The 15,228-nt window shown below is 40.5% G+C and overlaps 1 protein-coding gene across 1 annotated transcript in view; it reads left to right on the top strand.

Moving 5' to 3' along the window:
• The window catches only part of Optn (optineurin), a 39,178-nt gene extending 25,721 nt beyond the window's left edge, over positions 1-13,457 (top strand). Inside the window, exons 10-14 of the mRNA XM_051205803.1 lie at positions 870-963; positions 2,727-2,885; positions 6,512-6,642; positions 8,736-8,818; positions 11,043-13,457. Coding sequence (XP_051061760.1) covers positions 870-963; positions 2,727-2,885; positions 6,512-6,642; positions 8,736-8,818; positions 11,043-11,170 — 595 coding nt within the window. The 3' untranslated portion in view covers positions 11,171-13,457. The remainder of the gene's footprint in view (positions 1-869; positions 964-2,726; positions 2,886-6,511; positions 6,643-8,735; positions 8,819-11,042) is intronic.
• The last annotated feature ends 1,771 nt before the right edge of the window (positions 13,458-15,228 follow it).

Raw genomic sequence — 15,228 nt, 5'->3', positions numbered from 1 at the left:
GGACTTGAGAACCATATCATAAAATCTGTTTTGACATTTGGAAGAGTTCTTTGGGAGGATTAAATTTTTGAGTTGTAACAAAAATATGAAAATTATTTTTCCTATCTTTTGGGGAGAAAGACAGTCTTTTGGAAGACATCATTTTCTTTGAGGCTGACTCGTGGTAGTTCCAGTTTCGTTTCCATTACTGTGATAGAATATCCCAACAGAAGCAACTTTGTGGACCAAGAGTTTATCTTGGTTTGCAGTTCCACATTCCTACCTCTTATTGGGAGGAGGGAGGTCAAGGTGGTGTGGGCTTGGAGCAGCTAGTCACATCCACAGTCAAGAGCAGAGAAATAAATGCTTAGTTCTCAGCTGGCCTTTTCTACTTTTATATAATCCAGTGCCCTAAACTAGGGAATGGCAGGTACCACCTGCTTTCAAACTGGGTCATCCTCATGGACTAAGGCCACTAAGACAATAGATGTGTCCATAAGCCAACCTGAGCAAAATGTTCCCTCACTGAGACTTCCTTCTCAGGTGATTCTAGGTTGTGTCAGGCTGACAGTTTTATTTTTTATTATTTACTTACTTAATGGTTTTACAAGACAGGGTTTCTCTGTGGCTTTGGAGGCTGTCCTGGAACTAGCTCTTGTAGATCAGGCTGGTCTCAGACTCACAGAAATCCGATTGCCTCTGCCTCCCAAATGCTGGGATTAAAGGCGTGTGTCACCACAGCCCCGCTTCAAGCTGACAATTAAAGGTTGGTGGGATGGTAAAAGCAGAGATTTTTTTCCTACTTGAGTTTTCAAAGGCTGTTAGGGAAATAAAACGAGTTTATGTGGTATTTCCTTAATGATTCCATTTTTAATATCATATTTTAATAGATCCAGGTTAGCCACTCTGCAGTCAGCACACAACAAGCTTCTTCAAGAACATAATAATGCACTGAAAACAATTGAGGAACTAACCAAAAAACAGGTATTTATAGAGGAAAAATGTACTGCCATAGCCTAGTTGATGGAAATCATTGAACATTATATCTACAAAAAAATTGCATGACCCCTCGACTAAGTCTGGTTTCAGAAATCATTTTGAGTTTATCAATTGTGTCAAAATCATTGTAGCTTTTCATATTGTGCCTATTATAGAACATGCCTTGTGTGTCAAGATGGTGCTGATGTCTACTAGGCAGGGCATGGGCCTTTTCCAGTTTTCAGGGTATGTTTGGAGAAGAGCTGAGAGCCTGAGCTCCTACGTGAACAGTGTACTGGGAGACAGCTGACTATGACCATCTGCTGAATAAAATTATGTAAGGGCATCTTGCCTGCTGGCAGTAAAGTTGGAGCCCTGGATTTACAGCATTTAACTTAAATTAGTAACAATGCCCAGCATGGCATAAAATTTACAGACCATGGAATCTTTGAATGAAATCTTTCAATTTATATCCTTATAAATACACTCTTTGCCACTCCCTCCTTCCCCTCTTTTCTCCCTCCTTCCTTCATTCCTACAGTGGGGATTAAATCTAGAGCCTCCTGCATGCTAGACAAGTATTCTACTATTGAGCTACATCATCCTCCACCCTTCGAGTCTTACAGTCTCAGAATTACCCTGAGCAGGCTTGAATTTGCAATCCTACTGCCTCAGCATCCTGAGTAGCTAAGATTATAGGCCTCTACATAAGCCCAGTTTTCCTTTCTTTTCCTTTTCTGTGTGTGTCCACAAGCATACTGGTGAATACATGTGGAGGCTGGAAGTTGATGTTTGTTATTTTTTGAGACAGTCTATCTTAGTTTTTGAGTGTCTCTCTAATTGAACCAATTGGCTAGGCTGGCTGGCCAGCAAGCTGAGGAAACTCCTGTCTCCCCGTCCCCAGCACCAGGGGTGCAGACAAGAGTCACCATCACATCTGGCTTTACATGATGCTGAGGATCTGGACTCAGGTCTTCATACACACAGCAGGCACTTTATGGACTGGATAATCTTCCAGCCCTTTTTATTATTTATTTATTTATTTATTTATTTATTTATTTATTTATTATTAACAAAATAAAAGAGCTAGGCATGATAGCACATGCCTTTAATCCCAGCACTCAGGAGGCAGTAGCAGACAGATCCTGAATTTGAGACCAACCTGATCTACAAAGCAAGTTCCAGGACAGCCAGGGCTGTTACACAAAAGAAAAAAAAAAAAAAAACCAACAAAACCCTGTTTCAAAAAACAAACAAACAAAAAGACTATTATAATTTAATAGCTTTAAAAAATCCCACATTTATTTATTTAGAGAATGAGTCTCTATGTAGCCTTGGCTAGCCTGGAACTCACTGTGTAGACAAGGCTGGCCCTGCCTCCTAAGTGCTGGAATTAGTGGTATGAGCCATAAGGCCCAGCAAGGATACATCCCTTTTAAATATAAACGTGTAGCAAGATAAATAACAGTATCCATGCCTGACAAGCCCATCAGAGTAGGGCTTGTTATTATTGTGTATTTGACAGTTACCCGGTGTTTGATGTATGCTAAAGAACTGAACTCATATACTGTGAAGAGTGCTATGTTCAGGGCTACCTTTTAAGAAATTGTTTTCGACGAGCAAGTGATTTACAACTTCCTGAATGAATCGTCATTGCTAAGTAACAGACTGGAGCTGACAGTTTTTAAGTGTAAACCTTTCTATTTTCCTAAAGTAGGCTGCACCATTTCGAAGCCATTTCTAGACTAAAATTGTACTTTTTTCTTCAGGCAGAGAAGGTGGACAGGATGATGCTTCAAGAGCTCCATGAAAAGCTGGAGCTGGCAGAATGGGCTCTGGCATCCAAGCAGCTTCAAATGGACGAGATGAAGCAGACCATTGCTAAGCAGGAGGAGGACCTGGAAACCATGGTTGTCCTCAGGACTCAGGTGAGACATGGTCTAGAACATGAGCCGAGTGAGGGCAGCCCTGATCAGATTTTACAGTATGACAGTGGTGGTGCTTAACATATACAACGATTCTTTATATTCTTTCTGCCAATGTTTTTGTCATCGTTGTTCTGGTTTGCTTTGTTTTATTGATACACAGTCTTACTGTATAGCTCTGGCTGATTCAGGCCTTACTATGTAGACCAGGCTGGCCTTGAACTCACAGAGATCTGCCTGCCACTGCATCCCCAGTGCTAGGATTAAAGGCATTCACCACCATGCCTACCCAATGGATTTTTTTTTTTTTTTAATTTAAATCATGGTTGTGCATGCCTGAAATTTTAGCACTTAGGAGGTAAGGGCATCAAGAGTTCAAGACCAGCCTTAGACTCACAGGTATAAATATTAAAGACTAAAGAAGCCAGCCATCATACCTGGCCTGGGTGAGTATTTTGGAGACAAGATGTCACACAGCTCAGGCTGGTCTCTTTTTCCTTAGTAATGTTTTCAATCTTAGTAGTTTCTTATCTTTCATAAGACTTATTTCTAAATATTTTATATTTATATAGTCTATTATAAATGATGTTTTGTGGGACAGTGGGTAGTTTTGTTTTTGAAACAAGGCCTATTGTAACCCAGGCTACCTAAATTTGCTATGTAGCCAAGGGTGACCTTGAACTCGTTTTATGCCTTTACTTTCCAAATACAGAGATTGCAGGCCTGTGCTACCATGCCTACCTTTATAATAGTTTCTTTCATAAGATTTGCTATTAAATAAAAATACCAAACACAAGTTAAAAAAAAAAAAAAAAAAAAACACACACACACACAACTGGATATGGTGGCTTGTACTTGTGATCCCAGTGCTTGAGGTTCCCTGGCCAGCCAGTCTAGCACACTTGAGGAGTTCCAGGCCAGTGAGGGGTGCTGTCTCAAAAACCAAGGTAGATGGCCCCGGAGGAATGACAACCTCACTTGTCCTCTGGCCTCTACATATACACGTATACGTATGCTTCCATACACCAGTGCACACACACGGTGGGGGGTGATTAAATCATTAAACACTCTGCTTATCTTAAAGTTAAATAAACACTACCAACTTGTCTCACAAAAATACATAACCAGAATTCTCCCAGGAGGGCCCCCAGGTCTTTACACCCTGGTATTATTTACTTAGAAATGATACCAGGGTTCATTATCACCAGGTGCTCACTGTGACCAAACCCTAGGGCGGAGCTTGTGCCAGTGGTTTTAATTTCATCGCCACTGGAGCCTGCTTCCCAGAGCCTTGAGCAACCCACCTCACACCGTGGCTTCTCTGCTGCCCCAGGGCCATGTGTTTGTGTCACATCTGCACACGAGCATTTGTTTTGGTAGATGCTCTTGTTCACTCAGCACCTCTCCTTTATGTATATCAGAAGGGGGGGTCATACTCTCAGTGCTGGTACAGGAAGGGACAGCACAGAGACCCCATTTTTACTGGCTCAAAGCTAGAAAGTCATAGAAGTGAGTCTCCTCCATGATCATTTACTCATGCCATAGCATGTGAGGGAAGCCTCCTAAGTGATTCCTTCATTACATATATTACATACCTTTGGTAATTAGAGTTTTGAGAAGTGCTTAGCATGTATGACTCTTGCAGAAGACCCATGTCAGGCAGCTCACAACCACTTGTAACTCCAGCTGCAGGGAACACAACACCTTCTTCTGGCCTCTGTAAGGTACTGCACACATGTATACATGTATGCATGTGAACATATGAGTGTACACACACACACAAATAATAATCTTTAAAAAAAAAAGAAAGAAAGAAAGAAAAGAAAACTTAGTACCAGGTACAATGGTGTATGTCTGCAATCTTAGCACTCAGAAAGCAGGTCATATTGACAAACACATGATTACAAGTTTGAAGTGAACCTCGTCTGCATATTGAGTTCCAAGCCACCCAGGGCTACCTAATGAGATGTCTCAAAATTACAACAAAACAAAGAAATACAAAGGATTAAAAATTCAAATGTTATGAGTATGGTTTTTCCACCAGCCTGGTCACACCGCGGCGCCAACCCCAATTAACACACAGAGACTCTGTATTTGATATAATGCTGTTGGCCAGGTACTAGTTTCTTATTGGCTAGCTCTGTCTTAATTATTAACCCATTTCTATTAATTTAAGTATTTCCATTTCTATTAATCTAAGTATTTCCATGTGGTCTCATCTTAGTGGAGAGTGGGCCAGGATCTCAGTTCTCTCCTCTCTACTTGCTGATTCCTCCTTGCTACTTCCTCGAATCCTCCTTGTCTCCTAGTCCTGCCTATCTTGCTTTCCTATTGGCCAACAGTGCTTTATTCATTAACCAATATGAGAAACATATTTACAGAATGACATTTCCCATCATTCAAATCCTCCATTCACTATGAAATTCTTTCATGTTGTAATTTGAGAACAACAAAATCCCTGCCATAATGTATTTGTTATCTACTTTTCTATATGGGACATTATCCCCAAAGTACAGCAGCTAAAAACAGAAGCAAATGTTTGTTGTCTAACTCAGAGTCTCCCATGAAGCTGCACTAAGGATGGACTTGGCAAGCCATTTCAAAATGACTCAGTCACATGGCTGTCAGGAGGCCTCCCTGTGTGGGCCTCCACAGAGGCTTGCTCATTGCATGGCAGCTGGCCTCCCCCACAGCACAAGATCCAGAAGAGAGCAAGGCATTAGCCATAGTATTTTTATGACCTAGAGTCAGAATCCACCAAGCACGCCTTCTGTAGCATCCTGAGTTACACAGGCTGGCCCTGTTGTGGGAATAGACCATAGAAGAATCTCAAAACAAGACATAAAACTTACTGGAGTCATAGTGCAGGCTGGTGATATCATAAGCAGAGGAGTTCAGGGAAAATGAGACTTCTGTCTAGGTTCAAACACTGGTAACTAAACAAATTTAATTTTTGAGACAGTCTTGCCATGTAGCCCAGGCTAGAACTCAGCATCCTCTTGCCTCAGCCTTGAGCTACCATGCTCAGCCAGGTTCTCTTATGACTGGGGAGTATTAAGCACACTTGAAGAATGATGATGAATTCATATCTCCAGAACTTTTTAAAGACAGGGTCTTACTATGTAACCCAACACATACCTACAGACACAGGATTCTCCTGCCTCCGTCCCCAAGTGCTATTCTGAGGATTTTTGATGAGGTGAAATAAACAGCCAACATAAGACCTCACACAATTCTGGAATTCAGCAAATAATGTGTATTTATTTATTTAAAGTGTAGCTTAAGACTAACATTCTGATAAACCATTTACTGTCTATTATTCCCGAATACTATTTTTAAAAGAATATTTTACTGAATTAATGATGCATGCATTCCTTAAGCCATTTGTGTCCGTTCAGTTTGGTAGCTCCCATTGTTTAAAGCACCCACATACACACAACTCGTATTTATCATCTAATGGCATTGGAAAGCCATGTTTTAGTACAGCAGTTGGCAGCAGAAGTCTCTGTGTCATTCCCAAATGTTGTCCTGCACTTGCAGCACTGACCCTGACCTCAGACATGTCAAGGTCAGATCATCCGGAACCCATGCTCATCTCCATGGTAACTGATATACCTTTCCTCTGGCAGATGGAAGTGTACTGTTCAGATTTTCATGCTGAAAGAGCAGCAAGAGAGAAGATACATGAAGAAAAGGAACAGCTGGCCTTGCAGCTGGCAATTTTGCTGAAAGAGAACAATGACTTTGAAGATGGAGGCAGGTAAGATAAAGCAAGAGGAGATGTGGTACCCAGGTCAGCGCTGACAGGGGTCTTCTGTAGAAGCCATGTTCGCATCTTCAGCCCATCCGCATTTACATCCCAGAATGGCTGTCTCTACACCTCATCTGTTCATGTTTCACACTTAATTCAGCTCAGAGCAAAGCTTGACCGGAGTCTGCTTTCAAAGCAAGGCCAAATTCCTTGCTTTGAAATAAGCTGTAAAAATAACATTCTGTGCCCAGGTGTCTTACCTGGCCTTATCTGTTTTAGAAGAAAATACTCAGCAAAATCTGACTTTAAAAAGTTACTTGTTACTGTGTTTTGAGGCAGGTCATACTCTGCAACCTAGGCTTGTCTAGAACTTGCTATGTGCTTCATGCTGACCTCAAACTTGTCCTCCTGCCTCAGTTTCTAGAGTGCCTTGGGGAGATCAGGAACACACCATATGTTTGGTTATTGGGAGAGGTCTTAAAATAACATTTAAATTGAAAAATAATACAAGTAATATGTGTACCATCTGGGTCCCAAGGATTGAACTCAGGCTTCTCAGCAAGTGTCTTTTCCAGCAGAGCCACCTCACCAGCCCCAAGTACTTTATAATCAAAAGAACAAAGCGAGTTGTGGCCAAAGCTCAAGTCTCTTTGTTTTCCCATCCTTCAGTGTACCCCCTTCCCTTTGTAAAACCAGGAATTTGGTGAGTAGCCATACCATCTGTATTATAGTTTTATATATAGATATGCACACAAATCCCTGATGGTTATTTTTAGCCAGTTTTTTAAGATTTGCTTATGTGTATGAGTGTTTTGCCTGCTTGTTTGTATGTGCACCACATGGGTGCCTCTGTGCCAGCAAAAGGCACAGAGGATGTCCAATCCCCTGGATTGACATTACAGACAGCTGTGAGCCAGTGTGGGTGCTAGGAACCAAACCCAGGTCAGGTCCTCTGTTAGAGTATAAATGTTCTTAACTGCTGAGCCATCTCCAGCTCCCAAGATGGTGTTTTTTAAGGAAGATGCTGATTTTTTTCTGTGTTTAAGTTATAGATACTGTTCTACAATTCTGTTTATCTCGTATGATTGTGAACTTTTTGATAAAATTTAATTATTTTTTTCTTTTTTTTTTTTAGAAAATGAGGGGTTTTGTTTGTTTTTAGTTTTTCAAGACAGAGTTTCTCTGGCTGTCCTGGAATTTGCTTTGTAGACCAGGCTGGCCTCAAACTCACAGAGATCTATCTGCCTCTGCCTCTGCCTCTGCCTCCTAGGATTAAAGGCATGTGCCATCCCTAGGGGTTTTTTTTCTCTTAGCAAGTGAAATAATTTGCTCTATTTAATTGCCATGTAATGTCTTGATCCAGAAATATGGCACTTTTCTCTGATCCACTTCGATATCAATAAACAGTTTGGTTTTTTTTTTTTTTTTTTTTTTTTTTAATAAAGGCCTGCTTAGTGTCTTTGTCACATTCTGTCATAGTATTAGTGGTAGTTAAGAATCAAGTTAGAGGACCTAAAGCGATGGTTCAGTGGTTAGAACAATGGCTGCCCTTCCAGAGGACCCAGGTTCAATTCCCAGCACCCACATGGCAGCTCACAGCTGTCTGTAGCCTCAGTTTCAGGGGACCCAACACCCTCACAAGGACATAATTGCAGGCAAAACACCAATGCTCATTAACAAAAAATAAATAAATAAAAAAGGAATCAAGTTAGAGCCAGGTAGTGATGGCATACTCCTAGAGGCAGACAGATCTCTGAGCTCCAGGACAGCCAGGACTATACAGATAAACCGCATCTCAAAAAAAAAAAAAAAAAAAAAAAAAAAAAAATGAAAGAAAGGAAGGAAAAGAAAAAGAGGAGAGAGAGAGAGAGAGAATCAAGTTAGTCCTGAGTGGTTTCCTTTTGTTTCATGGCACTGGCGGTTGAACCCAGGGCCTTGTGCATGCTAGGCAAGCACTCTGCCACTAAGCTACATCCCCAGTCAATTCTGGCTCCTAGGAACTTCAGCCTTGTCTTCTGATTCCTTTCCCACCTCACACTTTTATTGGTTGCTTAATGGTGTCTTTTATAGTGCATTACAAATAGTGTTGCTTTTGACCCCAGTAGGCAATCCTTGATGGAAATGCAGAGCCGGCACGGGGCAAGGACCAGTGACTCTGACCAGCAGGCTTACCTGCTTCAAAGAGGTGAGTCACCTGTGAGCTAGGTTTCCAGGGGAAAACTCCATTACATTGTACAGAATGGGTCCCAAATCAAACTAGTCAACACACAGCGCCTCTTATTTCCTCAGAATTCCAGTGTCCAACACCCTCTCATTTCAGCCCAGATTCTTTACCAGCCTTATAATGCCAGGTCACTCTAGTGTAACATTCACTGATCTGCTCACAATCTTCAACTCATCCTGAACCTCTATTTGCATTTATTTAGAAAGGTTTTGCTTTGTTTTGTTTGTGATGCCAGAAATTGAATCTAGATCCTCATGAAATGCTAGACAATGGGTCCAAAATGCATGGTGCTAGATTTGTTATGCAATTCTACCACATGCATAATAATTTTCTTTAATTTTTATCAAAGGGGAAGTATTATCCTTGATTCTACATAGGAAAAATAATAAATTCGAAGACCTAACATGGCTAGAAGAAAAGTTAATGACAATGTTCTACCAATAAGATGTCATGAATTTCATAGACATAACGAAGGTTAAGTACCAGACCATCCCAAGTGCCTTTCACATTCTGTCTGGCTTTTGTTGCTGTTGCTGTGATAACATACCCCAACAAGAAGCTACTTAGTTTATTTCAACTCAAATTTCTAGGCAAGTTACCATCCATCACTGCAGGGAAGTGAGGGCAGCAGGAACTTGAAACAGTCACGTCACATCCATAATCAAGTGCAGAGAAAAGTTAATTCATGTTTGTCTCCCCATGCTTACCCAACTCAGGACCCAAACCCAGGAAAGGTGCTCCACGCTGTGGGTTTCCCACATAGTCAACAAAGTCAAGACAATCTCCACAGACATGCCCACAGGTCAACCTGATTTACGCAGTCCCTCACTGAGACACTCCTCAGGTGACTCTTGATTGTGGCAGGATGACAGGGAAAATTAACCATCACACACACAAGTAATGACTTATGTCCTACTGCAGTTTAATCACCAGCAACAAAACAATGTTAGCATATAGAGTACACCATTAAATCTGCCCCAGATTTAATCTGGGGGCACATTTAATGGTGTACTCTGAATGTCATTTTGTATTTCCTCTGTCTCTCCCTCCCTCTTCCCCACTGCCCCCCACCAAGCAAAGTCTGTTTATAAGAAAATAAATTAAGCCAGGTGTTAGTAGTGCACACCTTTAATCCCAGCATTCGAGAGGCAGAAGCCAGCAGTTCCAGGACAGGCTCCAAAGCAATACAGAGAAACCCTGTCTCAAAAAAAAACCAAAATAAATAAACTTATTTCTAATTTATTTATTATTTAACAGCCAAATGTTGTGATTTATGCCTGTAATCCTGGTACTTGGGAGGCAGAGACAGGGAGATTGAGAAACTCCAGGCCAGCCTGGACTAGTCTTCCTCAATAAACCAAATACAACAAAGATTAATGTGCATATATATATATATATATATAAGTATCAGTGAAACCCACTGTTTTGAATAATAAATATGCATTGATAGAGGAGCTAGCAAGATGACTCAGCAGCTAAGAGTACCTGTTGGTCTTTCAGAGGACCCAAGTTAGTTCCCAACACCCACATCAAGCCACTCACAACTACCTGTTACCATAGCTTTAGGGGGTCTGATACCCTCTTCTGGTCTTTACAAGCACCTAAACACACACAGCACACATACAAACACATGAATAAAAAATTATAAATGAGTATTTTACATGTATGTATATATACTGACTAAAAACAAAACTCCCAAATCACAAAATAAATCCAAATAATAAACATACATTCATGGATCATATGCAGGGGAGATAAATACCACATGGCCGGGCACAAATACTAACCTGGGCCACTTTCAGCACCAGGGATAAAAGGCTAACCTGTCTCGAAATTTTAGGTTGGAGTATGAAAAAAAGAAACACCGGAAGTCAACCTGTGGCCTCCACCCATGTTCACACAGTTGAGCATACTCACATGCATGTGCATACAAAAACATCTGTTCCCACACCCACACTTCTTGCTCCAATAATAGTTTGCTTCACTGAAACTGTTTTCACAGACCTTGAACTTGAGATGTGATTGAAATAAGTTATAATTTCCACTCGTGACCCAAAAGTATCCACCAGATAATGATTAGAAAGTTTAGCAGATGCTCTCACATTAGCCATCTGTTAACTAAATTCAGGCCCAAGTGCTCTTGTGATGGAACTGATGGCACATGTCACTTCCTGTTTATTCCCAGGAGCTGAGGACATGAGCTGGGGACAGCAGCAGCCTCGGAATATTCCAATTCATTCTTGTCCCAAATGTGGAGAGGTTCTGCCGGACATTGACACACTACAGATCCATGTCATGGATTGCATCATTTGAGTGTTGTCCATTTGAGTTCAACTCCCCAAAAACTTTTGGTAAATGCCAGATTTTTCTCCTCCAAGACTTGTACTTCTGTCTTATTTGGTGTCATGCAAATATTTTTGCCACATTATCCTTATTCCAGGAGAAAGAACATGTGCCCTTCCTAAGGAGAGCATCTTCTGTATTGACCGGAAGTCACAAAGTAGAATCTAGTTACCACCCTTCCAGTAAGAGATCCAGTGCTTTTATGTTTGCTCCTAAGAGACACTGAGAGGCCATCAGCCAGAATGGGACACCATGTGACCAAGGTCACAGAGTTACTTGTGAGAAACTCACTGACATCTATTAAGAGCCTTTACGAGGCAAGAAAATGAAATGGTCAGAAAATGTGCCTGGCATGTTTTTCTAGGCACGACTTCACCCTGCAGGTGTTTTGTTGATTTATATGTAATTATTGGGAAGGTACCATATGGCGCTCTCTGACTGAGCTTTCTGTCCTTATCAGGCCAGGTGAGTGCTGGGGATGTAGCTCAGGAGTGGCAGGGGTGGAGTGCTTTCCCACAGCTGTGGTGTGTCAACACCTTTAACCTGTTTTGTACTGGAGGTGTATGGACTAGTACAGCATATAGTTTAATTTTTTAAATAGAATAGCTATTTTTTCCTAGATGAAGTAGAAGCTTACAAACATCAGTTATTACAAAATAGAATTTTTCTGCAAGTCTGCCACATGGCTCATATATGACATTGTAGTATGTATATTCTGTATTAAGCTCATTTGGCTTAATGTAAACTTAATACTGAGATGTTTTATTCATGATAATGGGAGCAGGTCCTTTTCATAGAGGGCCAGTACATGTTACATGAGACCCCTGCTAAAATGGTGAACACAGGCGTGTTGGTGGTATCTCCATTACACAGGAGACTGAGGCAGGAGATCACCAACTCATGGCCAGCTAAGGCTACCTGGACTAAATAGGGATTTGCCGTGTTTTCTGTAAAAAAGGCAAGCAAAAACTAAACAAGTTACAAAAGTAAACAGATTCAAGTCCAAAAACATTTAAGAGAAAATGAGGTTTGCTTTGCTTGTGTTTACCATAGGATCTCTGGTTAAATACACCTGTGTATTTAAATGGAATCAAACAGTTGATTCCCCTCCCCCCAAGGGAACAGACTATCCAAGTTACAGTTATCTCCATGCCTGAACAGTTACCCTCACTCCAAGACAGCATTACACTGTACTGGTTCAGCAGTGATTAGGTTTGATTTTTTTCCCTCTTGCATCCTCAGGACAATGTTTGTTAATGACATTTCTAAAATGACAATGATTTTTTTTTCTTTTCTTTACTATTTTATACTGGAAAAAAAATAGATTTCTATAGTATCCCAGATAGAAGAGGAAACCAAATGTTTTCACAATGAAGTTACTGGGAAAATCCGTTTTTCAAGTATGATTTTGTTCAAGTATAACTGTCTGATAAAGCCAAACTGTGAAGTGGGACCTCAAATGACCTTAATAAGATTGTGGCCAATACATTTGTTTGATCAATGGAGAAGATTACAAATGAAGGCAAGTTCAAATTAAGACAATGGGAGAGATGTCTGTATACCATCTTCATAGCAACATTTTCTACAGTAGATAGGATACAGTGCAACCTAGATGTCCATTCACCTAGATAAGGAAAATGCAATACACAATATAATGAAGTAGTATTCAGCCTTTTAAAAAAGGAAATCTTATCACTTTAACATAGATAACCTGGAGGGCACCATGTCAAGTGAAATAAGCCATTCATGAATACCACATGATGTCACTTGTGTGCGGACTCTGAAAAAATGAACTCATAGATGTTGAGAGCTGAGTGGTGGTTAGCAGCACATGAAGGAAGGTGTGGGAAGGGTGAGAAGATGTTGATGAAAGGGTGTGAAATCTCAGGAGGGATAACCTGTTGTGATCCACTGTACAGAATAGTGACTTCAATAATTTGTATATTCTGACTGTGTGGTTTAAGGGAATCACCAGTTTAGTAAACAATTTGTAAATGCTGTGTGGGTCATCTGATTTATTTAATCCACTGTCTGTTCTAAGGCATCGTTCGATGTTACCAATTAGCTGCAAATCATAGGAGCATTGTGCATGTTATTTTCTTTCTTTCTTTTCTTGTTTTGGTTTTTTTGAGACCAGCTCTCACTATGTAGCCCTGGATGTCCTGGAATTCACTATGTAGACCAGGCTGGTTTCAAACTCACAGAGATTCACTTGCCTCCTTCCTGATTGCTGGAATTAAAGGCTCCCATCACCATGCCCAGCTTATGCATGTTATTTTTATGCCTGAACAGTTACCATCCTCGTGTGTTAATAGCATGATTGTCTGCATGTGTTAATCACATGCTGTGACAAAATATCTGACAGAAAACTGAAAAGGGAGACAGTTTTCTTTCGACACAGTGTCTCAGAGGTTTTGGCCCTTCCAGCTAGGGAAGGTGTGGTGGAACTGAGCAGCTCACACCATGGGAGGCCAGGGAACAGGCAGAGATGCCTGATCCCACTGGGGTCCTCACCTGCTAGGTAGTGCTGCTTATATTTAGTGCCGATCTGTCCCTCTCTGGAAATTCAGGGGGAAAGCTATTAATCTCCAGGGTTCTTAGCAATTCAGTCAAGCTAACAATCAAAATCACTATCATATCACTCCCTTAGCAAATCCCTCAAGTTGCCAGGCTTGCACAACAAGCACATTGCCAACTTAGCTATCTTACCAGCCCCACATCATTATTAACATTTGTTGTTGTCTCTCTCTCTCTCTCTCTCCTGATAATGGCCATCTTGTCAGATGAGATAGTATATTACTATCATTTGACTTTGTGTTTTCCCAGTGTTCAGTTATTTTTTATTTTTATTATTATTATTTGTGTTTGTTTGTGTGTGTGTGTGTGTGTGTGTGTGTGTGTGTGTGTGTGTGATCAGTTGTTTTAACCCTTCTATATACCTGTCTTTGGAGACATGTCTACTCCAGTCCTTTGCCCACTTTTAAACTGCATTACTAGGTTCCATTTCTGATTGTTGATATTTTGGACATTAACCTTACACACACACACACACACACACACACACACACATAGAGTTTGCTTTACAAACATTACAACTATCAGTCTATAGTTGGTCCTTTCAACTTGGTTGATTTTTCCTTTGGACAGACTTCTTTTATTCTTATGAAGTTGAGTTCCACTTGTTTTCATTTTTTCTTCTGCTTTTAATAAACAACTAATAGTGAATGACTGTTAAGCACCCAGACTAAACAGAACATCGGTATTATATAATCCAAAGCCCAGGGATTATCACAAGGGGAAGCCAGAACATGTGGAGGGTGCTATAATATTCTGGCCATTGCCTGAACTCACAGCAAGTGTGGCTACCTGCACAATACCTACACAAGATAGGACTCCCATCAACATGCTTTCATGGGTGAGGAAAGTGCTCATGACATCCTACCTATCCTTGAAGAACAGTTCATGGCTTGCCAAAGGAAGGTAAGTCATTTTCCTTGGTAGTGTAATCACTGGTGAGTTGCCCATACATTAGTAAATAACTCCCCTCTATGCTCATTTAAGCAACTCTAATGAAACTCAATGGTTTCGTTAAGACATGCCTATAGCAGGAAAGGGCAGGAATAAGAGAAAGTAATTTAGAGTAATCTGATCAAAAGACAAATGTTGTATACATATGAAAATTTCAAGATAAAAGTTTTTCTAACCTAATCTTATAAACTTTCAATGTAATTCCAGTAAAGATCCTAGAAAGCTATTTTGTAGATATCGACAAAGTGACATCTAAATTTTAAATGGGAAGGTATTATTATAATCTGAAATAGCCAACACAATATTGAATAATGAAGTCAAAGACTTTAAGTGTCTGGTTGTTGCCACTGTCTTGCTGTTAAGTTGTGTTCATTTTGACAAACACACACATATGCATATTTATACATACCTCAATACACTGGAAAACTATCAAGACTAGGGTATTGGCAATGAAACAGACAATACAGAAAGTGATGTAGCTTTTATTTGTAAAACTTCCC

The sequence above is a fragment of the Phodopus roborovskii genome, unplaced genomic scaffold, assembly GCF_943737965.1.
Source record: "Phodopus roborovskii unplaced genomic scaffold, PHOROB, whole genome shotgun sequence".
NCBI lineage: Eukaryota > Metazoa > Chordata > Mammalia > Rodentia > Cricetidae > Phodopus > Phodopus roborovskii.
Note: the sequence above shows the minus strand (reverse complement) of the source record. Positions and strands in the feature narration are given on the sequence as shown.